Source organism: Limulus polyphemus, unplaced genomic scaffold, assembly GCF_000517525.1.
Source record: "Limulus polyphemus unplaced genomic scaffold, Limulus_polyphemus-2.1.2 Scaffold849, whole genome shotgun sequence".
NCBI classification, from domain to species: domain Eukaryota; kingdom Metazoa; phylum Arthropoda; class Merostomata; order Xiphosura; family Limulidae; genus Limulus; species Limulus polyphemus.
Window position 1 is genome coordinate 354,482 of NW_013666459.1, and position 25,538 is coordinate 380,019.

Here is a 25,538-nt window from a genome sequence, read left to right on the forward strand (position 1 = left end):
GTTTCGTCGGAACGAATTTACGGGAAATCAATTAACGAACGGAGACGTAACACTATGATATATCCCGTATTTAAAAACTAAGACATAACATATACGTCTGCTTTTAAGTGTTGATAAAATTATATCATGTTAAACAATTTTATTGTACATTTCACTTCCAAATAGCATTTTACTTCGTTAACAAACTCAAAACATATTTTTAAAACCTGTGAGGTTGTATATACTTCTTATGTTTCATTAACGAAATGGTCACACACAGACACGCATATATATAACTTTTTTTTTTTTAAACTATAGTTTATGTATTTCTTGACATTGTCGTCGAGTTCTGTGTTGAAAACTGAAGGTGATAGTAATTTAGGGCTAGAACTAGCACGGTTAATTAAGTTATATAGATATTAAAAATCGAATTAATAAAAATGTGTGAAGACTGTGTTAAAGAAGAGTACCCTGACCGAGTACGTTTTTCTTAAGATTGTAATTAACGGGTAGGGCTTAAGTTTAAGATTCTTTATGTTAAAAAGAAACGAGAAATATCAAATATAATTTAGTGTCAGGAGGCGTCGCCGTGGACAGTGGAGTAAATCAATGAATCATTTAATGTACAAAGCGAAGTTCTATTGGTTCTAAATTAATCTTATTCTTGGTTTCTTCTATTTATTATGGTCTTAATAGCATTAATTTAATGATTATTAAGCAACAATTACTAACAGAAAAAGTTAATAATGTAGAAATATAAAATTGTAGTTATACTAGAAATACAAGTAGAACTCAATATAAGGATAAGTATAACTAAGTGTAGTATAACATATACTTTAACTTTGTTGATGTCAAACTTAAGGTAATATTTTGTAGTTCTACATTTACAAAAATATTGGAAATTATATAATCTACAGTGACACTGGGCATGAACGCTAAAGCATGAGAATAATAATTTAATGTTCAAAAGATGATAAGGAGCCATTTTACCTATTCAGAGCCATGACTATCTATAATTCAGTATAATTATAAGGGTACCAAGGTCACGTCTTGGGTTGTTTTTTAGCTTCCTTCACTCTTACATACTTGCATATATTAATTAGAATTGGAAATTACAGGTTGAAGCTTAAGTTTTACTCAGTAGAATGTTGAGTTTTGTTATGGTGATGGGCTTGTCTTCATTTAGGTTGTCCCATTATTTCTACTATTACAACTTCAAACAACATATAGAAACCTCTGACCCTAATCTATCAAACACTCATCCAGTTACTTTTCAACTTCAGTGATGTAATTTCAAACACACCTGAACTTGGGCAAAATATTCCAAATCTAGTGTATTACCTACATCCAGACTTGTAAGTCATAACTTTCTAACACCATGCTATCTTCTTTCCTAGGCTCGACTGTGAAAGGAAAACACAACCATATTATTCAACCACTTGGACAACCCAATAATAAAATGATTGTCCAGATCTTTAACAATTTTTTTTACCTGAATCAAGTCTAAGCCTCCTGCATTTTAGAGAAAACAAGCCTGTTCTCATAGTTTATATGACCTTAGCCAGGTATCATTGTAGTGGCCAGTCTCTGTACTCATTCCAACATGCTGATATTCTTATTTTAGTTAGGCGTGCAGATTTATTACAACACCTCATTACTCCTGTAGGCTTGACTTGTTTTGTCTATGAAATCAAACCACTGTAATTTAAAATGCTGGAAAAGTATTAAAATAGGAAAATTTGTAGTCTGGCATGATAATTAAAAAGCTTTAAGATATGAACTTATAAAGATGAGAGGTGTTAAGTTAGAGATTTTGGAAACTAATAAATAAGGTGTTTGCTTTGTTAAAAGATATTGCAAATACTTGATATTTTATTTCTGCTACAGTGTTATTTATTTTAAAGGTTTTTTCTGGTTAATTTTTTTGATTTATTATTATCATTATTTTGTGGTTTTGGATCTTAACAATGTTGTTTTTTAATTTCTTGAATATTGTTGTTTGTATTTTGAGATAAGAGATATTTACAAATTTCTGGCCAGTCACACCTTTATCAGTGTAATATTTTGAAAAGCTTGTGTTATGTTTAATAAGTTTTAATTTTTCACATACTGGTAGTAACATAGTTGATTTGATATTACAATCATTATGCTTATAAATATACTTTAATCTTCCCTCACTTTAACCACTAGCAACAGAGCACTGCTTCATTGTCTTGAGTGACTCCTCTGCCACAATTCCATGATCCTTTTCTTCAATCATCCTTTTAAGTAGGTTCCCATCTGTATTAAATATGTTATTCAAATTGTGATAATAAACAAACACATTACCTTATACTTATTGAAGGTAATTTGCCAAATATTTATCAAACTTGCCAATTGATACAAGTCATTATGTAATTCGTCAACATCCTCAATACAACTTGAAGTACCCAAGAGTTTAATATTGTCAGTAAACTCTACTAATTGCTAAATTATGCCCCTATCAGAATCATTAATTTAAACAAGAAAAATTATAGGCTTAAGTTCTGACCCATGAGGCTCTCCACTAATAACAAAGTAGATTTTGACTAGAATCCATTAATAATGTAATAACAATCTTTGAATATGTAAAAATTTAAAGGCTACAAGGTAAAAAATATATTTACAATCATTTCCAAATAAACAAGAAACTATGGTAGTAAATGAGAACTATATCAAAAACTCGTGCAGAAGTAGAAAAAAAGGAAAATTGAGAGTTACTTGTATATACATTGTATACTAAATATATGCACAAGTTACATGCTGTTTTACTATCAGCATTACACATTGTATGTAAGAGCAGTAGAATCCAAAAACAGTTTTATAAAGTAGTTTTTCATTGCTTGAAATGAATGTGAAATTCATTTCATTATTCAATACTTTTATATAGTTATGTGTACATTTTTAAAGTTTATTTACATAGTTCTTATTTGGCTGTGTCATTTTAGTCTAAAATTAATATTGCACCATTTACTTTATCTTTTAGGGCCGAATGTGCTTGGATACAGGCTCTTATCTTTTAAACTTCAGAAAATGTTATTTTTGTGACCATAAGGAAGAAATGCAAGTTATAAACAAGCAACAAAATGGCCAGGACTCGGAAGAAGAGTTTGTAACATATGAACGTAAGACACTATTTTTAGTTACTTGATCAGTCCTAAATGTTTAAGATTCTTTTTTTTGTTTTCATTTTAGCATTATACAACTATATAAATGTACATATTTACCAGAGGAAAATAATAAATTTTACAGTTATAAGCAAGTTATAATTCACACTCAAAGTACAGTTATTTAGAACCTTGTTTTCAAACTTTTAATTGTAAATAATCATTAGTGTTGTTTTTCTCTGTTGACTACACATCTACATAAGAGATTTTTAAAAGTGATTTGCAAATATTAGTCATTCTTCAATAGAAATGTTTCTGGAAAATTGGAACTAGTTATATTCTGATGAAGTAACATAATTGGCTCCAGATACAATTTTGTATACATGAATAGGTAAAACCATTTAAATACGTAACACATTTTGTAAAAATGTTAGTCATGTGTGAACTGTTAACTTTAAAAGTAGCATACATTTAGAAGATAGTGCCATTTGATAAGTAAGGTTTGAGTATAAATATGCAAACTTTATTTTCATTACCTACAGGACTAAATATATCTCAAAATGCAATCAAATTTGAAAAATAATAATTTATAAAAACATTAATGCTAATATGTATTTATGCTAATAAATGTAAGTTTAAGCTTAACAATTCAATGGGGTCAAAAATGTTTGCCTGCTTTTAGTATGTCAGCTGAAATATGTATTTTAAAGTAAAATATTTAGTATTATGTTTAAAAAAGAAATCCTTTCTACAGTAGTTCTAATAACAAGTTTCATTTATTTGTCAAAATTTCTTAAAATGTCAATAGAAATTTACCTTGTGCAAGGTGTAATTTGATGTAAGCTTACAATTTATGTGATATTGGTATTGCATTGTCTTGGTTCATAAATTGCGGATTGCAACTTACTTTAGATTTGGGATTCTAATGCTACAAGGTTTGATTGTGCATATACTGTTCAATTATTTCTAGTGTGACTTAGTAAAAATCAGTTTTTGTTTTTCCAGTGTTATCAACTAAGTCTTATTACTAGCATTAGTTTCATACTCATAAAATTGTAAAATGGAGCTAATAAAATAATAATTAAATTGCTTATTCTGACATTCTTTGGTATAAAGATTTACTGAAGCTTGAGGAAGTTTTATTATTTTCTTTTACAATGAACAAAGTATGAGTTGTCTAAGGCTAAAATGCAAAATTTTCAAAATAAATGATTAGTAATTCCCATGGACTTCTTATTCAATGTTTTTGAAGCATTGCTCCTAGTTTCCTTACATTTCTTCTTAGAGCAGTGGAGGTTAATTTAGTTCTTTCATAATAGGAAAAATTGTAAAAGTAAATACTTCAAGATAGATATGTTCCTTATAGACAAAAAATGGTGGTCACAAGAAAAAAAAAAACTTATTAGACAGAGATATCTTATTTTTTTAAGTGTGTTTACTGACCTCTTATATTTGACACTTTCGTCTGATTCCTTTCCTCCACCAGTCCATTTTAGGGGGAGTTCCAGGTTCTCTGTAATCTCATATGGAGGCTGCACATAATGACTCTTCCATTTCTTCTATGGTTTCCCATCTTTCGCAAGATTCTCTTGCATCTGTAACTCTACGTACCCCATCCTCCAACTTCCTCTTTTTTGTTTCTCCATCATATGTTTGTGCTTCAGTCTTTCATTACTCTCACCCTTGACTTCAGCACTGTCAGTATTGATAGTGACTATCCGTTAGGTTCGGGAACAGTTGGCTTAATTTGCAGACCTTTGGCACTCATTTGCAGCTGATTGTTGGGTCCTTCAGGTGTTGTCAGGAGGCCTGACTCTTCCTTTTTCCTCTCCTTCTCCTTTGTCTCCCATTCCCATTTATTTCCCTCCTCTTCAGGATCCAGTTTGTTGCCAGCATCTGTACAAAGCTGTGTTGGACCAGGTTTTTATTCCTGTCTGTTTGTCATCCCCAAGAAAACAGGGGATTGGTGTTCAGCTATAGATCTTTTGAGCCTCAACTGCTTCATCAACCTCCCTCATTTTATATGGAGTCTTTTCTCATTCACAGATGGTCCTTTGCTCCAGGTCTTTAGATGACCAAGGTTGGCATCTCAGATGCTTACCTTAATATTCCCATTTCCCTTGCTTCTAGGTGTTACCTTTAGTTGTTCACTGAGGTCAGGTGTTTCAATTTTGTAGTGACCCTTTTGACCTAGTTTCAGCCCAGTCCGTTTTTTGTTGGGTATTCAAGGTTTTTGCTCATCACATTTGTGGCCCGAGACTGCAGTTTCACCATTATATGGATGACTGGCTTCTTTTGGCTCCATCCCAACAAGTCTCCTATGAGCATACTCCTCTTCTCCTTCAAGATTCAGCTTGTTCAGATTGGAGTGTCAAACTGGAGAAGTCGCATCTTACACCTACTCAATATTTCATTCATTTGGGTGTGTTTTTCAATTCATATTTCAGCAGGGCCCAGTCTTCTCCTTTTCATTTGAGAGACATGAAGCAATTAGTTTTCAATGCCATATCCTCTCCTACTCTCACCACATGGGAGGTTCTATCTCTTTTGGGGACTTGGGCTTCCATGGAATCCCTTATCCTTTTAGGTCATGCTCACATGCATCGTTTTCAATGGACTCTGCATGATCAGTGGAACCTCACTGAGGATCCCTTGTCCTCCCACATTCAGCTTCTTTGCTTGTCATCTTCTCCTTATGGCTCAACAAAGCCTAAACCATAGCAGGTTTTCTTCATCCTTCCTCTCATCTAGATTTTCATGTGTTTACAATTGAGTCCTGATGGGATAGGGGGCATATTTAGACTCTCAAGTGATTTTGAGTTGGTGGTTCCATGACGAATCATCCTTTCATATCAATCTCTTGGAACTTTTGATGGTATTTTGAGAAGTTGAATCATTTTCTTCCAGTGGTTCATGGACATTGAGTGATGTTCCATACAGACACCTCTACAGTAGTCTCTTATATCAATTGCCAGGAAGGCACCCAGTCTTATTTTCTCTGTTTTCTAGGCATGGCATGTCCTGGTGGTTAGGGTGTTCAACTGGCAGTCTTTGTGTCACAGATTCGAATCCCCTTTACACCAAACATGCGGACCCTTTCAGATGTGGGGGCATTATAAAGTAATGGTCAGTTCTACTATTTGTTGGTGAAATAGTAGCCCAAGGGTTGGTAGTGAGCAATGTTGACTAGCAGCCTTCCCTCTAGTCTATCACTGCGAAATTAGAGACAGCTAGCGTAGATAGCTCTCAAGTAATTTTGCACAAAATTCAAACCAAACCAAACTCTGTTTCCACACTCTTGACTTCCTTCTATGGGCCAATTCCTTACAAGTACATCTTATTGCTTGTCATATTTTGGATGCCCTGAATCTTGTCGCAGATTGTCTCTCGAGACCCAACAAGATACTACCTATGGAGGTCCCTTGATCCTCTGGCACTGCTCTTCGGGATGCTTTTGCCACTCATGTCAACATCAAACTTCCCTTTTTCTGTTACCTTGTTCCTCATCCTGCAGCTCTAGCTGTGGATGCATTCTGTAAGGACTGGTACAACCTTTTACTCTGTGCCTACCTTCCTATACATCTTCATCTTCATGTGCTTTCTCTGTACTGGCTGGCTCATCCATAGTTTCCTCTATTGAACCTTCTTTGGTTCTCTCCTCCTCTACCTCTGTCGTGCTCCCTACTTCTTCAGCTTCATTTCTCCCTCTCACATTCAATTATATCAGCATTCTATCTTCATGCTTGGGTTTTGCCTGTCCCCATGAAAAAGGTTCAGGACTCTTTTTCACATGTAGCTTTCCTTCTTCAATTTATTCTTCCTCCCTCCTTTTCTATCAATGAAAATGGCCCATATTTTTCCATCTTTCTGAATTTTTTACGTAGCTGTTCAACCAAGGCTTCTCGCTTTTGTCCATTGCTGGCTACAGGGCTGCACAATCTACTACTGTTAGGTTTTCCCATTATCATCATGTCTTCTCCTCATCTATCCTCTCCATGTTCTTATTTGCTTTCTTCATCATCCACATCCTGCTGTCCTCCCTGATTGGGACCTGAATGTTGTTCTCTAGGCACCTTATTGTTCCTCTCTTTAAGCCTTTAGTCTCTTATTCATTGTACCATCTTTCACTTAAAAACCTTTTTTTTTGGCTTTGATTGTAGGTAATCTGACATGTATGCCATTGATGCTTCTCATAATATTTCCCATCAGTCTTATATTCTTTTTTATCCTGATCATGTTTTTCTCCCTAAAACATCTGCAGCTTGTGAAGAGGATAGTGTGTTCACCCATATTTCCCTTTCATCTACTTCTCGCCTTGTCTTCTCTGTCCCATTTGAATGATTAGATTTTATTTGGCCTGCACTGTTCCTTTTCGTAGTTCATGCTCCAGTCTCTTTATTCTTTGGAATTCATCTTCTACCTGAGGTATTTCTCCCATTACTTTGATGGGATAGCTATGGCAGCTTTTCTGTCTAGCCTATATTTCTTTGGACAAAGATTCATGTTGATTCTTTCAGGTCTCCTCTCACCAACTCTAACACCCTGACTCTTTCTCTGGCTGCCTCTTTGTCAGAATATTGACTTCCTCCCATCACCATTCTGCATTGGCCTTACTGGCTCTGACTGTGTAAGTTCTTTTTGTTTCTCTCTTACCTTTATAAGGCCCCTATTCCACGTAAGGATCCTACTAAGTGGCATGCAGTGATGCCATGGTATACTTATACTTAAATCAACACTCTGCTGCCATTTAGGTCTGTAACACTCACTGGTGAGATGGATTGTTCCACAGGACTGCTAAGGATTTCCTCACAGTAGGTTATTTAATAGGAAAGACCTGATCCAGACTGCCTACTCATGGACTATCATGATAAAGCAGTGTTGAGATAGCTGCTCATCCCTTTGGTTCTAGTTGAATAAACTGGACTAGCCTACTTTTAAAAATAGGGTTTTGGGATCACCCATTGCACTTTCTTAACCCTTTCACTGTGTAATTAGAGGTCACAGTCAGTCCCCAATCAATGTCATTTATCCATCAAAAAGCATCATAAATTTGCAGTATATTTTGCTGTATTATGCATTATGATGCATAAGACATACTTATATTGCATATCTTGATGTTATGGTGTAAATAACTTACCTAAATTATGGTCAAAACACAGAGAAAATACAACAATCAGTTGATATCTCTGTGTGTAGGTAACTTGCATCATCTGCTGGCTGGAGCCCCAACAGAGCGCTTGTTTATATTTGTTTCCCCTTCACACTCCCAGACGTTAGCACACGTAGATAGTTGTTGCTTTCTGCTGTAGGGGGAAAAGTTTTTGATGGTCATGGAGAAATGTCGACGTCTGCTATAAATAACAAAATTTTATCAACTGTAGTTGCTGTTCGCAGTGAAAGGGTTAAGGTGTTGTGTTCCTCCAGGCTCCCCAATGTGCTGTCACCCCTCCCTCACCCCTCTCATCTTGTGGAGTATGGGAGTCCTTTCCACTCACCAATTCCTAGCTGCTGGTGTGGTAGAACATGGAGGATTCCTCCTGGGTGTGACCAATTCCACTCAGTGGAGAGTAGGGCAGTGGTGTTCTGATGGTGTGAACACTCCTCCTACTGTGGAACAGATGACAAATTCCCCATGCCACCTGGTTTAAGACTGGAGATGACCAACCAAGTACAGTTCACTCCTCCGGCTGGCTTCCCCCATCCTACTGTTAGCTGGATGCCAGTTCCTAGGTGGTCTGGTGTTGGATAGGCACAGGACCAGCCAGCATAAGCTCTCACTCGTGGTTGGCAGGGCCCTTCCTCCTACCACAGACAGGATGAAAAATACCTGGTGCCACCTGCCTGTTTTGGACTGGAGTTGATCCACCACATATACTCTTCCCCATCCTACCATTACTCAGATGTCAAGTTCCCAGGTGTTGGATTTGTCCAGGGACAGCCATGAGCACTCCCTAGGTTTGCGAAACAGAGGTTGCTTTTCCCTTCTGCTTCCTGGGATTGATGGGAAGATGGCCGGAACCCTCCTCCTACAGTGGATCAGATGAAAAATACCTGATGCTGCCTGGGTTTGGACTGGAGTTAACTCATCACATACATTCTGATGCACACTACACTACACCATTTGGCACATCCATGTTCCATACCCAGAAAATGGACTGTGCTTATTTTCTGCCTGACTTAGTGACACATATCTTCATAAGGGGTACAGTTTTCCACAAGTGTGCCCCTATACTTTTTCATGGGTTCTCTTTATTGCTTTTTTTCCGAAGGGGTTCATTTGGTAACTTTTGTACTGGTCCCTTCACCACTTCAAGGTGAGTTTCTAGCTAATGTGTGAGAATAGGTAGGTATTATATTGGAAGTTAACATTTTCCAATACTGAAAATGTATTTCTAATAGTTACTTACCTCCTTTCACACTTCTCACCCATCCTCCCTACTTCCAGTGCATCCTTTCTTGTCTAATCTTGAAGTGATTCAGTGTTGGAAAATGATAACATCAAAAAAGTATATGGAAAAAGGATGGCTGAAAATGTAAAAATTGATAGTAAGGATTTCTTCAAGTACATTAAGGGTAAGCAAAATGTTAGAATATGAATAAGGCCTTCGAGAGGTGATGGTTATGGGATGACTGAGTTATTATTATTTTTTCTTTGGTTTTTACTGAGGAAGATTTAAGCAATATTTGTCATCCTGAACAGTTGGTAGATGGAAACATGATTGAACAAGATGATCACATTAATTCTGAGATTGTTAAGAAAAAATTGGGAGGTTAAAAGAATGATAAATCGTCTGGGCCAGATAATATTTATCCAAGGGTTTTGAAAGAGGTTAATGATTGGATATGCGAGTCACTTGCTACAATTTTTTCTAAGTCTTTGAATAGTGGGCAGGTGTTAGAAGATTGGAATTTGGCTAATGTTACTCTTTTTTTCAAGAGAGGTGATAAAAGTTATCCCATTAATTATAGACCTACTAGTCTCACATCAGTGGTGCGAAACGTTTTTGGAAGTCTAATAACATATGCTTTTCTATATTTAAAATTCCAGATACTAAACTTTTTATTACAAAAAAAACAGAAGTTTCTGCATTGAGATGTTTATTTGATTCATTTTACTGTTTTATTGTAAACAGTTGAGATTCTGGATAAAAAATAGTGTGAAATTGGAGGAGCTATCATTAACAACAGGACTAATACTGTCATCAGCTGATTTTGAAAGTTTTACGAGTGGTGACATAGATAATAATGCATTATTTTTTGTATTACTTCTAAAGAAAGAGAAAAGGCCTTCTTATTTACTGACATCACAAACACAATGATGCAATTAGCAAATTCATGACAAATAGTACTTTTAAAGATCCACTAAATAGTCTAATAGTATTCTCTTTTAATATTATCCTTTTGAAATTTAATACTGTCCAGGTCTGAAATAAAATAAAATGCAAACATTACATACAAATTTTACTGTAAAGTGGAAACTTAAGTCACTTGCACAAATATAACTTTTGTGTATTTATAACACATAATCAAGTTTTAATATACTTATTTTATACAAACAGTTCTCACATATGATGTAAAAATCTATCATGATCAAATTCAAAAGCACAGCAAAAATATTTCCACATAACATTGATTTTAATGTATTGTAAATTTGTACAAGCAAACTTCTTAATTAATAATGGTAAGTGCTACTTCCTTCTTTTACATGTACATAGTCTAGAATATCAATTATGTAATATTGCATAAATTAATTGTGAATGCAGTAAATTGTTTAGAATGTGTGTGTGTAAATATATGTGTATAGTTTTATTTATTTTTCATTTTTACAAAATCTTTTTCCATCACTTTGTCAGGACATTCCTTAAATATTAATGCAGGACCACAAAGTGTTGGTATAGATTATAAGATTATTTGATTTGATGTAACTGAGAAGTCATCGACAATTATTTGAGAAATCTGATAATCATCTTGGAGTGATAATAATAATTTTCTATTTGAAGATAAGGAATCTTATAAATACTGATAAATGTAATTTGTCTCTCACTAGTTTAAGCTTATTGTTTTGTCTTTCTGTGTTTATTTTTTATGTATAGCCAAATTCTTTTGATGTGAGCTTTAGTTCACTAGGATGAAAATTTTCTGAGCAGTTAAGTGGAGATTATCGTTATGAGTTAAAGGATTTTAATTGCAATTATTCTCTTAGCTAAACCTTAGAAAGAGGTAGAGAAAAAAAATGTGTATATCTCTAATAGGATTATTCAATTATGTGGAAATTATACATGTGTTTAATCTTATCAGTATAATAAATACAGAAGATTAAGTATGTTATACTAAAATGATTTTGAATGTGCAAATAAGCAAGTCACTTGTGAACTGTAGCTGATATACAATCATGATGGAATGTATCAGAACTACATTTTGACACAGCTTGGAATTTTATAGGTAGCATGATGCCACAGAAAATGTATCGCTTTTGGAAAGGGTAGGTAACAGCCCTTTTCAACAAATAATATTTTTACACTCAGATCATAAAGATGTATTCAGATTGGAAATTTCAAATCTTTAAGACTGGAAGATTCCTTGAATTTAATGACATTGGAAAACAAAGGAATATTGGTTATCTTAAGAAATCAAGACCACCCAGAAAGAGACCTACAACAAGTCATATCTTAGCCATGGTAAGCAAAGTTAGGTGTCTTGTAACAGGTGAGAATCCATGAACAAAGAGATACCAAAAGCCATACATGTGACCCATACAACATAATCAAGAAGGAGTTCTGCATGGAAAAGTGACATAAATTGCTTTCATGACATACCCATTCATACAGCTGGAGAATGCAAAGGATATTCATGCTATTCTGTATGAAGACATTCATATCGAGTCACCAAATGCAGTGCCTATAGATTTCCCTGTGATCAGGCTGGTAAGAAACTGCCATCTTCCTGCACTAGATGGATTATGGAAAGTTAGCAGGTAGAAGTGATGTACATTGGACATGGAGGCCTTATGATGGAGCCTTGTGCAATGGAAACTATGCCGCAGGGCTATTGTTAAGATGCATAATCACCAGATAGAACATGAAGATGTGGTAACATGGACTATAATGGCGTAGTGAGGATCCACAGTCATTTTAAAATAATCAGAAATCTGTAGTTATGTATGCTTCCCGAAACTTATACCAAGAAAAATCATAAATTCTCTCTTATTTAGGTAAACAATATGTGTTAGAGAACATGTAATAGAATTTGAGTTTCTCAGTAATTGTTGAAGGATGTTTTTTTATAATAAAGAAAAAATGTCATTGTAAGACCTGTTGAACATGAATCATACCATTACGTCTCATCATCATTTAACTGTGGGTGTTAGAAAAAGAAAATTATCACTGTGCTTTTCAAAACTTTGAACTATTTCACATATGAGTAGGTAAAGTATATATGATAAGTAAACAAAACCAAGAAACTATTTATATGTTATAAAATGAAATTGTACCAGAAGTAACATAAGCCATTATGATTATTTGAATATTATTTAATATGATGATGGCTTATAGTAGTTGGAGGTTTAGAATAATGAGCTATAATTTCCAAATTTTGTATTGTTGTTTTAATAACATCAATAAAATAAACATGTAACAGGTAGCAAGGTATTTAATTAGCTTAGTCATAAGTTTACAAGTTTGACTTCTTACATTTAGTATTTTGTACAAATGCTCTGTGGGAAAAGTACAATAATTCTTATGGATAAACTTGAGTTATGTGGGTTTTTTGTCAGATTTACTGATATTTTGCCTAAAACTTTATAATACTCACAAACTTATAGTAGTTTGCTAATTTATATTGCAGAATTAAAAGTTTCTGAGTACCACTCTTTGGAAATTTTTTCTTCTTTTCAGAAATAACACATACATTCCAATCATAAGTTATGATGAAACAATGCATTATAATTTCTGTAAGTAATATAGAGATTTGTTTATTCTGCCATATTGGATGTAAGAACAAACTAGTGAAATAAAGGTGAACCTAGCAGTTAAGTGCTAAGAACTGAATCATGCAATAATGCAAATTGGTTGTGTTGCTGTTGGTTGTACAAAGTACAGTTCTGACTTTTGGTCATCTTTGTTGCTAATGTACCTTCAAGACCTGGCCCTTGAATTGAACTGCAACCTAAATACTCAAAGGTATGTCATTCACAACGACTGTCCAACATATTTGTATTGTACTAAAAGTATTTTCTTTCAAACAATGGAAATAAAATGATTATTAATACCAGCACCACAAAGGCATCAAGTTATGGACTTGAACAGGGAACATTTTTTGATACAAACCCAGACAAGCCCATCTAATATAATACTCCATCTCAGTCCACAATTATGAATGTGGGCTGAAATATAGCATTAATACATAAACTCTTTTTTTAATGTGTGAAGTACTGGTAATTTAACAACCATATTAGCCCACATACACATTACCAAATTATATTATCTCAGAAACCATAAGTATGATTTAGGAGCCTGTAGCTGATGCTTTGCAGTGCTTCTTTCATGAAAAATTTTAATATTTGGAAAGAATCATGCATTTAAAGCTTTACTAGTATAGGGCCTATAAAATTCAAATATAGATGTAATGTAACATTATAATCCATGTGTTATGTCGTTAAACAATTAGATCTAGATTCTAGGCCTAATACTAATAGATCTAGTAAATGTAAGGAATGTTAGCAAACAACCTCACAAACAAGTCCATTTTCTTTAAATTTAGAATAATATCAATCATCAGCACACATGAAATACTGCTAAGCAAATAAAGGTGATTAATTAGAACTCATCTAGGTTCAGTTTAACAGTTTTTGTACCAGTTGTTTACCTTCAAGTAGATTACAAAAACTGACAAGTCATACACCTTCCACAGTCTGACACTGTGCACACAGCCTGTCACAAAGGATTTATTGTCATCTAAACTTTGTATGCCTTCAATATGAGGCACAGAAAATATCTGGATATTCCATGTTGGGAATGTCCATAACTTGTCTCTGTTTGTCAATATGACTAATGAAGCGGCATTGCTGGGGGAATAGAGTAAGGTCAGTCTAGCCATTCCAAATTGCTATTTTACCTTGTACCAATATTTAGATGGTTCATCTAAATCCTTTGTCAAAGCACTAAGTGCAGATAGCCTAGTTGGTTTGTGCCATAAAATGCCAATCAAAGTGCTAAATGCAAAGTTTTCCTGTATACAATGTAACATTACACTTGGGAAAATTGTCATGTTTATGTCCAAATCAGCAGGTGGTAAAACTTGTTCCTCTTTTATTCACATGACTGCATAACTGCTATTGTAAGAAAAGTATATTTAATTAGCTTTACTTATTACCAGGTTGATTTTTAGTTTTGATTTAAGTGGGTAGCTTGCTTTGATCACAAGTTAATATTAATTACTCATGCTTTGTTGTTTTACTCTTTCATACAGATGTTTGCTCACATTGTAACCATGTGATTGCTAGTCATGAGTACTGTTTCAGGGTGGATGGTGATTTTCAGGTAAGATGTCCAAAGTACATTGTCAAAATTACACAGGTATAATGTGTGTTATTTTGTAAGATCAGGATATATTCTATAGATTGTAAACATATAAAGTAGGTTTCTGACATATTTTCTGGTTAGAAAGTATATCAGTGTAGCCTAAGCAAGAACTAAAATCAGTGAATTTGTATAGAACCTTTGCATTCTTCATTTTATAAGATTCAAAGAATTTTATGACACTTGCACTAAAATATATGAAATAGGTTATAATAATCACTATGAAAATAATGTGTGAAAGAAAATTATTTCAGAGAAATTACTTTGATTATAACCCTAAGGCTTCCTATATCCCCTTACCCGGACATCGCTTGGGACCTAAGTGATCTTCAAACCATTTGTCCAGTTAATGATGTGGTAAAGTTTCTTTAAATTACATACCACTCACCACAACAAGAGAAAAATTTACATAATCATGCAAGAAATCAGAAAATTGTAATTTGGTAAATTACACCTTACTCACTATAATAAGTGCAGAGAAGAAATTATGAAATCTTCCATAACTGTCCAGATCAGGAAACCAAAATTTAATTTGGAGTGTTTCAGAATTATGAATAAAAAACACTACAAAAGAAAGAAGTTACAATCAGTGTAAGCTATCACCATCAAAATAATTCTATTTTATTATTAATGACTGACAGAAGAACATTATCTTCAAATGTCAATGGTTTAACAAGCAAGTCGTTATGCACACCAACTCGAAGTTTACAAATGAATCTTGATTTGACAGAAAAAAAGAAATAGCACCCTGGTTTATTATTTATACAAGTTCTCACTAACAAATTTTATATGCAATACAGTTGAGATATTTGATTGTACCACATTTGGACATGTTTATTTTGAAATCAGTTGTATAAATGAAACATTGATGCTGTTGATAGTAAAATAATTCACTTGTTTACTACACATTAATGTTTGCTGTTTTTTGATGGTATGTTAATTTATACATCATAGCCTCATTCTGTACTTGACTTTTGAAATTAAGATCTATTTACTATAATCAAATCCAAATCGATTGATATTTATCGGTTTAGGATACTTTGACAAAAGTTTAAAGTAACTTAAATTATTTCAGAAGCAACATACTGACTAATAGTATTGATAACTTTATATTTGTAATTAATTTTATAAATGGTAGTTCTTTTTTTTCTTCATTGAAAACTACTTTTAAATTCTGATTGAAGCATTTTTACTTTTTTTTTGTCTCACATTGAGTCATTTATGTTCCATCTTTTGTGAAATTGTGACCTTAAATGAAGATTAATTTGTTTACATGGCATACAAGAATGTTATGACAGCAGTAATAAGTTTATTTAAATATCTTTAGCTACCCATATATATATGTATGTATGTATGTATGTATGTGTGTGTGTGTGTATATATATATATATCTATTTCAGGAATACGAGATGGACTGTATGCTGTGTGGTAGAGGTGAAGATGTAGTAACCATTCTTCCTGATGATATGCGTATGGAACAAGAATTATGATCTATTCATATTGGTATACTTAGAAAGTATGCTTTCAATATATTAAATGCTTCTATTGAAAGTATTATGTGGTCTAGATGCTTGCAAAAGGTATTTAATAGCCACTAACTAAAGATAAGTAAAAAAACAATCATGAACAATGTCTTCTTTAATCACTGGTACTATATTTAATAGCCAATATTATGTATAGTACCAGGGATTACAGAAGACATTGTTTATGATTATGTTTTTCAATTGCCTTTACTCATTGTGCTTGACTTCTTTAAAATGGAATTAACCATTTATTATTGGGAGTATGCTCTATATCTATTTTAATGGGCACCAACTAACATTTGGACAATAATTCAAACATTAAATTTAAGTAACTAGAAAGGTAATTATATAGTTATAGTCATGAAATAAGTAGAAATCACTATAAAAAAGGATGAAGATATATGATAGGTTTAGACCTTTGAGTGTTAACTTATTAACAGACCAATTATAGTTGCACATTGAATCTGGGAATAGAGTATGAAATACTCTAGGATTGTTCTGTATCACTGTAAAAATAAAGTTTGTCATGTGATGGGCACTAAGGGTCTTAGTATATTAGTTTTGTATGAAAATGTTTGTCATAAAAAGAAAAGCTTTATGGAAACAGTAAATGTTTGTAGTAGCCTAAACGTGTAAAATGTCATCAGATTTTTCATGATGTTTTAGCTTATAGTAAAAACTGTGATGTAATACCCATTACCATTGTACAATACTAATAAAATAACTCATTTGTTATTTTTATACCAACAGCTATGACTTCAGGAATTTGTACTTGTAAAAATGCTAGTTTAGGAATGTTTTTGCTATATTTCTTGAAAATAAAATTAGAAAATATTTCCTCTTTATAGCTTAATTTCCTCTGTACAACATAAGAATAATCTTTTTCATATCAATAATTATAAAGTTTATGTACATACTTGACTTTTTTTTATTTCATAGAACAAATGGCAATGAAAATATTTAAGTAATGCTTGTAGTATGAAAAATTGTTTGACATGAATAAATTTGTTTGTGTGTATATCAAGATAGTATATGGATACTTGGTTCTTAATAGTTTAGTGAAAATAAGAAGAGCTGAAGAGTAGTAAAAACTACGAAACTTTCTGTAATGAGCAGCTTGTATATAATTACAAATTTAAATTTAAACTTGAGCTATATCAAACACTTGACAAATTCTTTTAGCACTGATATATTTTCTCTGAATATTCTGATATGTATTTGTTAAACTTTATTTACTGCTTAAATCATTCCTTGCTAATGAACAAACATAAATAAGAGCAAAAGATACATCATAGATGTAAAACAGATTTATTCATTTTTTTATTATATAGATAAATTTTGGCATCAAGGCACAAATGGTTTTTAAAACAAGTTTTTAAATAAATACTTTCATGAAGTCAACACGGAAGGGGGTTAACATATTTGAGTTTAAATTATAATACTGAATTCCATATTTTTGCTTCACTGTCTCAAGTTTAAACTGAATACCACAAACATGACAAAATTGTCCATATTAATGTTTCATATATTGTGGATTTTACTTGTAATTGAAGATAGCTAGACAAGTTAACTTCACACAATAAGCTGATAAATTCAACATGTATTAATGGCTAATAAAAACAAAAATATTACAGCCAATTAGTCTACTCAATTGAGAGAATAAATATAAATTTTTAAATGCTCTCATTCTCCAACATGTGACATTTACCTTTATAGAAGAACAAACAAAACTTTAAAGAAGCATCTCTAAACATTTTCCATGATGCCTCAAATTAATTCTAAGGCTTGTACCAATACCTTAATGAACCTGAATTATAACCACAAAAAGACTTTGGAGAAAATGAGCAATGTGGATGTGCAACTTATTAGTGAGCAGAAATAGAGAAAACTGACAATAAACTTCATGCTTCTTAATATACCATCATTTTCACATCTTACATTAAGATGTTGCTCAAGATTCAACAAATACTGCATGCAAAGAAAAAATAGAGTTTCCAAAATGCTCCAGACCCAAGCTCTTCTTTAAATACATAATCAATAGGAGGTATTTTTACCACTTTTTAAAAATGAAAATTTACTAAGTCTAAAGATGAGAAATAATGAAGAAAGATAAACAACTTAACAATAATAGTACAAATAAATATTAAACTTACACAAATATTGCTCAATGTATTGACAATGTTGATTTAACTAGGTAATGCTCAATGTATATGTATATACATTCAAGCTCTTAGAGGAAAGTAACCAGGAAATATGTATTGATGAAACATATCAAACAAAAAATCTTTTAAAATAAGTTATAACTTACATTCCAAAATTGTGTAGTCACAAAATTCTACTGGGTTTGCCATGTCAAATGTTAAAATATTTCTTTACTGAAACTAAAAACATTTCTCAAAGCTATTTCATTATGTTTACTGCCTGCAGAGCTACATTTTCATCATATATTTTAAGCAAGTTCATTACAATCACTCCCAGTCACACCACCATAAATATAATTATAGCGAGTACTCCACAACAAGATTACATAACACAGGCAGGTAAGCCCACCTAAACTGTTTAACACTGCTAAAACAATAAAAACATTGTAAAGACCATTAAACACACCCTCACAAGAAATGTCTTCATAAGTATAAACAATGTGTAGTGGTTGAGTTCCTCTCAAACAAACACAGGCAGAGTGGTTCTCACTGTCTGTGCAAGAGTAGAAATTCTCAAGATAGAGTACCACATGAATGCTATTGAAGGTAGCTGCCACGAAGCACAAAACTACACTCAAGCAGGACGTGAGGTAGCTAATGCCCTGTAAAACAAAGTTCACACTTGAGCAGTGCAGATTATTTTATAATTCTTTACATTTTAGAAAAAAAAAATCCTATTGCTTAAAACTACACAAATGATTTTATTAAACTTTTTTTTTAGATTATGAAAACAGAAAATAAAGAATACCATAAATTAAGTACAATCACGAGGTAGTGGGTTACAGATAATTTTTTTTCAAAATGTCCCAGTCAAGACTGAACATGACTTAAGAATCATTACTGATCTTTGCTGCAATTAAAAAAATTTTAAGTTAACTTATGCCATGTCTATTTAAAACTATTGCACGTCAATTTTTGTGTAATCAGTAACAAACGAGAAATTTGTTCCAAAATTAAAGTTCATTACCTTGCATTAATCTCGGCTATTAATACACAAAAAATCTTATGCTTATATATATATATATAAAATTAACAGTTTCTATGCAGCTTTTATTTTTAACCAATTCTAGTTACATCCTTAGTGAAGTTACCCTACATTGTGGTGAATGTGATGCACTGGCATATAGTGAGAAATTTTTATTTTCTAATATTGATGAACAATAGAAAAATGTTATGAAAAGTGAAATTAATACTTTGTGAAACCACATAGTTACAAAAAATTGGAGAAAAAGACAACTGTATGTTTCACACACATTTCATTTATTATGATAATGGTTTAGCCTAACGATGCTTTTACTGAAAAAAACCATGGTCATAATAAATGAAATACGTGTGAAACATACAATTGTTTTGTTTTCTTTAGTTTTGTCTTAAGAGAACTGTTAGTTTTTATTGTGTTCCTGTCACAGTTTATATTTATTTTAAAATTTCAGTAAATAAATTTTAATGTCTTGTAATATGTATCAACATTTCTCAACATAAATTGAAGATTCTTCTATGCAGTAGTTTATAAAATAGAAGTTACTGATATACTATCAATAGACATCCAGTTAACTGGTCTATATACAGCACTGATTAACACATGGAAGAAAACTAAGAAAGTAAAAACCTAAAGTCATGAATAACCCTGCCATTTAAAAAAATTCTAATTCATCTTAAATGTAGCTATTAAATATTTTAAATTCAAAATTTTAATGTATGCAAGTTTTCTGGAAACATTTTCTTAAGAACGTATAACATAGCAATATCTAGTGAATGTGTAACAGAACAATGAATTAACACCCAATTTTTTTTTTTAACCAGCTTATGTTTTTCTTAGTAGTTTTATAATCATGACAGGTAATTCTTCAATCACATTAATGTTTAATTATTTGTACTTAGTAAATGAAACTTAGTATTATGAAGTATCACCATGTTTTAAACATTACTACTTTAGCCCACAATTTGTGTCACATGTTATCCATCTAACTGTATAAAGACATTTAAGGAATGTTGTAATGAAATACATAATTCTACTTCAAAACAGAGTCTTATCTAACTAGGAACTACAAAATTATTACAAATAGATAAATCATTAATTGTTTTGAGATAATGTTTGCTATGATTTATTTTATTTTAAATATCTATATTTCACAATGTCTTATGCAAACACCTCAAATGAGCAACAATGATTCATAAAACATTTATCACCACCAAGTTTTATGAATACTAAAATAAACTTTAGTCAAAAGAGATATGAACATTATACAAACCTTTATCACAAAAACAGAAGTATTCTCAGAAAAGCTGTTCCGACATCCCAATACAAACAAAACTCCAATACAGCCAGACACAACAAGCTTGAAAAAAAAAGTTTATAAATGTTGTATAAATTATACAAAAAGAATAAACAAAATTTCAATATACAAAGGTTACTTAAACTCTGGCTTTTGGTTTTCCACACATTATGTAAATATAACCTATGTCACTTTTAGTTGCAAAAGTGCACAAATGACATGAAAATAATACATCTAAAATAATTATCTGTTATTTTCTCAAATTACTCCCAAACCCTCACTGCATTAAACTCAAACCTATTAGAAATTATGGTATTGTTACATGTACTGTTTTTCTCATTTCTTAGGAAAATGAATACATTTTTAATCAATATTTTTTGTTTTTTCTTTATTTATTGAAGAATTAAGTACTTTTTGTATAATTTGAATAAAACCAGCTAGTAATTTTTAAAACTTTGATATATAAACATAAATAATATACTTTTGAATCAAAGAAGAAATTTATTTCACAAGTCTAATATTTCAAAATTAATAAAAACTACAGGTATGCAAAATTGTCAGTGTGCCATTTTACATATTTTAAAATTAGGATACCTAAGTGTCCAAGTAAGAAAAGAAATAGTGAAATTAAGTATGGGTTTGGGTAGTATTTCGATTTAATTAAAAAACAACTTATCTACAAGAATGTTGTTTGTTCACTACAATATGTAGTAATATTTTTATATTCAAACAATACTAAATTAAGGAGATCTACTCACAGGCCCAGATGCCCACAGTGGAAGATCTTTGGCTCCAAGAGATGTTGAAAAATCTGATGCTCTGATAGCCAGTACAGTGATAGTTATCCCTAAGATTAGCTGAAGGAAAGTTAGCACAGCAAACACTTTCCAGTATTTCATAGTTTTTACCTATAAAGCATAGACAGTGCAATTTAACATGTATGCTAAAAGGAAACACTGAGTAAGCATTTATTTATTTTTATCAAACCCATTTCCGGTTTTAGACAGTCTTATAAACTTCTCATTAGAGGTTTAATTTATAAAGTATGTAAAAATTATTGATAAGTAACATTTTGTTTTTGTATATTCATTATATATTTATGAAAACTATACCCATGTGGGTTTGTGTGTGTATACATGACTAAGTTTTTATTGCCAAATTATCAATTACACTTATATCAAGTTTTTTTTATCAATGAAATCCACTGTCAGTCTTTTTGAAAAAAAAGAATACAGTGCTCTGTTAAATTAATTTTTGTATTTAATTACTGATACTATTTGATTTTGAGAGTACAGTTACTGTGTAAAAATGTGGGTCATAATTTTACAGAATAGACAAACACGTGCTTGCTCCCTTACATAGTAATGGCTCAAATTATGGAATAAACTATCATGAGCAAATTCTGCTCTTATGTCTTCATTCCAAGTTAATGACACTTGATTTAGAATTAAATTTCTGCTGTTTGGGATTAAAACAAAGATGTAATAATGTACAAAATGAAATCATTTTTCCTTTTATGTTCTTTTGACTCAAGAGTTAAAGCTTGAAATCAGACCAACTCTAATGAGAAAGATCACTACAAAATGCACTTTTACCTGTGTAAAGGGATGATTATCGATTACTCATTGAAGGCGTGTGTTCGTAAGTCTGAACCAAATCACTTAAACACATTCTAGTTCACACTCCAGAGTAAACAAGTCCAAATCCTTAAATCTCATTTCATAATTAACGTTTTTAGACAAGGTATTAATTCAGCAATCCCCCTGTTCCTTTTGTCATATTTGTATCCTAGATGTTTGAAAGTGTAAATTAGAAGAGCTGCTCAAAAGGTATTTTCAGGAGTTTGGAGAAATAAACTGCTAGCACTGTTAACAGGATACAAGGCTTAAATGAATGGGTACACCAAGAGCAACAGACAGACTGGTTGGACCTGTCCCATAGTATTCAGGGTGAGGCAATCCCAGCTCCAGCTTTTATGAACTGGGGGAACTAGTGAGATATATAATGGGATCAAAACTAAAAAATATGTTAATGGATGGCATTATCTTGGGGCAATATTTCAAGAGGGCTTAGCCCTCCCCCTCATCTGCTAGCCCTGAGGTGAGGGTGAATTATATATTTGAGATGGCACCAGTTAAGCAGGTTAGGTAGAAAGATGTTTGGGTAAGCTATAAGTATATTAATTAACAATAGTTTAAACTAAACTTGCATTGTGGTAGGGGAGCTTGAAAAATTGACAAATAAACAAATTAATAGGGTAACAAGGGGTTGGGAAATAAGAGACTTAAAGCAAAAGTTAAATAATAGTTTTACAGATAAGCCTGCCATATTTAAAGATAAATATGGTAGACTAAAGAATAAACAAGTTACTATTATTCTAGTATTAGTGGTATTAACCCATTCACTGCAGCTGGGACATATTTCCCAGTGCAGTGGGAATATACATCCCAGCCAAAGTGATAAGGTTAAGAACAAAATAGGATTACTTCTGGGCTGTAGTTGAAAAGGATATAATGGTAATTATCAAAACTTTGTCAGATTTGGAGAAAACTGGTAAAATAAATGACTTGGAAATTCCAGGTTAAGTTATTTAATAGATACAGACATTTTAAGAGAGGTTTGGGTGGCCTTTATATAAGAGATTAACTACATCCTGTTGGGAATGAAGACAAATGGTAATCAAGAAGTTGAATCTCTATGGGTTACAATCATGGGTAGAAAGTTTTGAACTTCGCTACTCAATCAGACAGATGATGTCCATGAGAAACTTTATGTACAGAGTTCAAGGTTGTTACTGATAAGAATGCTGATGCAATATTTAAGGGAGACTTTAATTTTATATACTTGAATTTGGATTGTATGGAGTTAAATAGTGAGGGAAAGACATTTCTTTAGATAACTCAGAATGGTTTTTAATACAAAATATTCAAAGATCTAGCCAACTATAGACTCTGGGAGGCCCATTTTAGATTTATTATTAACCAGTAATAAGTAAATTGGGTAAGACTTGAAGTGGTAAATTGTGCATGGAAGACTGATAACTGAAAAATTAAATTTAGGAATTATATTTAAAACTATGGATAAACACTATAAGTATAAGAAATTTAAATTGACAGGTTAGAAGATTTACAAAACCACAGGAAAGGTAAAGATATGGTTAAAAAGACATTAGAAAATCGTAACATTAAAACTAACAGCAGGAACCTTTTAAGTATGTCTAAAGTACATAGAATATTAAAATGAGGATTTGACCTTTAAAAAATGATGATGGCAAGGTTTTGTTGAAGATTATGAGATGAATGAGCTTCAAAATGTTTTACTCTTCTCTCTTTTTAAGAGAGAAGACATTAGCAATATTCATAACCCTAAGCATTCTACTGGAATTGATCCAAATCATGTAGATATTAATTATTTTATGTTAAGTAAAAAAAGATTAAAAACAGATAAATTACCAAGAGCAGAAAAAGTTTTACCCATGGTTTTAAAGGATGACAAAAATCAGATATACAAGCCTCTCTCCTTCATTTATGGTACATCATTGGATAATGGGGAAAATCCTAAGCATTGGAGAGATGCTAATGATACTTTCATTCAAGAGTTGCCCTGGAAACTACAGGCTAGAAATTCGTATTTTTATTGTGGGAAAACATACACATTTTAGAAAAAAAAAATCTTTACAAAATCATAGTTAATGACATTGTCTCTTTTATTTATTATAACTGTATATACTAAATTATATTAATGTGATAAATACAACAGAAATTGCAAAGGGGGATATTTTTTACATTAATTTGTAATATCAAATATGGTCACAAGGCCGAGAATAATACTGTTCATATGAAGATTTATTGTGGCACAATCCCTAGCAAGTTGCAGTTTTAAGGGATTAGTGTTTTTACAAAAGTAATATTGTTATAAGTACTAGAGAATAGGATTCGTTAAATATGTTCTTCATTGTTTAATCACTTCACTAAAGTTGCTCCCATCCCTTTATTAAAGGCTTTAATTTTAAAGTTTAACAAGAACCAAGGCTGTGATTTACTTAGCAATAACAGTTACATGATTCTTGACATGTACTACTATTTTATTTATACTATAAATAAAATTATAGTTTAAAATATAAGTTCTGAAATATAGCCTATAAGTATAATTAGTATTAGTATAAATTATAATAGTATTATATAGAAATATCATGTTTAAAACTTTAAGTATAATGCAGTTAATCATGTACGAGATGAAGTAACTATAATTTGTAAACACTTGATTAAAACAGCACTACTACTATTACAATAAAAGTAGGTAATAATTTAAATTATAATGCTTTTTAATATAATATTAATAATACTTATTCACTTGCGTGACTTAGTTGAGATTAGTTAGCGCTGAGCTGCTGAATTTCATCCCTTTGATCATATTGCACATGCGTATGACATAAACGAGATTCAAATAACTACACAAAAATAACTTGACTTCACCCTCCCAGGCCTTCAACACGAAGAAACGATATGTAATACTTAAATCTTTACATTCCACCGTCCTCAGTTTGCTCCATTTAGAGACTTAAGGCTATACATGAAAAATTTATCAAACCAATAACGCTAGGTGTCGCTATGAATTATATGAAGAGTTCGTATCAAAAAGCCCGCCAGTAGCACAACGGTATGTCTGCAGACTTACAACGCTAAAAACCGGGGTTCGATACCCGTGGTGGGCAGAGCACAGATAACCCATTGTGTAGCTTTGTGCATAATTACAAACAAACGAACGTATCAAAAACTAAGGAGGAAATATCGCCATGCTTGGAAATTTTGCGTAATAGATTAAATGGATCATGTAATGGACTTAGAAAAATATTTAC

General features: G+C 32.0%; 2 protein-coding genes across 6 annotated transcripts; one reads left to right on the forward strand and one right to left on the reverse strand.

Moving 5' to 3' along the window:
* Window positions 1-323: 323 nt before the first annotated feature.
* Window positions 324-17,221, forward strand: LOC106460859 (protein Churchill-like). 2 transcript variants are annotated; one of them, XM_013920604.2, is made up of 4 exons: window positions 324-458; window positions 2,984-3,122; window positions 14,571-14,641; window positions 16,081-17,221. In XM_013920604.2, exons 1-4 carry the CDS (start codon window positions 420-422, stop codon window positions 16,168-16,170), a joined length of 339 nt encoding a protein of 112 aa, XP_013776058.1. In that variant the 5' UTR covers window positions 324-419; the 3' UTR covers window positions 16,171-17,221. The 2 variants fall into 2 exon arrangements, with proteins under 2 accessions (XP_013776058.1, XP_013776059.1); XM_013920605.2 differs by lacking the exon at window positions 324-458 and adding an exon at window positions 2,170-2,247.
* A 297-nt stretch (window positions 17,222-17,518) lies between these two features.
* On the reverse strand, window positions 17,519-25,239 carry LOC106460856 (sarcospan-like). 4 transcript variants are annotated; one of them, XM_022387663.1, is made up of 5 exons: window positions 25,034-25,239; window positions 24,154-24,290; window positions 21,439-21,588; window positions 20,657-20,743; window positions 17,519-19,006 (listed from the first exon to the last, which is right to left on the reverse strand). In XM_022387663.1, exons 3-5 carry the CDS (start codon window positions 21,577-21,579, stop codon window positions 18,653-18,655), a joined length of 582 nt encoding a protein of 193 aa, XP_022243371.1. In that variant the 5' UTR covers window positions 21,580-21,588; window positions 24,154-24,290; window positions 25,034-25,239; the 3' UTR covers window positions 17,519-18,652. The 4 variants fall into 4 exon arrangements, with proteins under 4 accessions (XP_022243371.1, XP_022243372.1, XP_022243370.1 ...); XM_022387664.1 differs by lacking the exon at window positions 24,154-24,290 and having other exon boundaries at window positions 25,038-25,239; XM_022387662.1 differs by lacking the exon at window positions 24,154-24,290.
* Between the last annotated feature and the right edge of the window lie 299 nt (window positions 25,240-25,538).

Excerpts from the sequence above, each read along its gene's own strand:
- LOC106460859 (XM_013920604.2), top strand. The coding sequence starts at position 420 with ATGTGTGAAGACTGTGTTAAAGAAGAGTACCCTGACCGA. Across the intron at positions 459-2,983 it reads AAGAAGAGTACCCTGACCGA|GGCCGAATGTGCTTGGATAC; the intron begins GTACGTTTTTCT and ends TTTATCTTTTAG. Across the intron at positions 14,642-16,080 it reads GGGTGGATGGTGATTTTCAG|GAATACGAGATGGACTGTAT; the intron begins GTAAGATGTCCA and ends TATCTATTTCAG.
- LOC106460856 (XM_022387664.1), bottom strand. The coding sequence starts at position 21,579 with ATGAAATACTGGAAAGTGTTTGCTGTGCTAACTTTCCTTCAGCTAATC. Across the intron at positions 20,744-21,438 it reads CACTGTGGGCATCTGGGCCT|CTTGTTGTGTCTGGCTGTAT; the intron begins GTGAGTAGATCT and ends TTTTTTTTCAAG. Across the intron at positions 19,007-20,656 it reads CTTCTGTTTTTGTGATAAAG|GGCATTAGCTACCTCACGTC; the intron begins GTTTGTATAATG and ends TTTGTTTTACAG.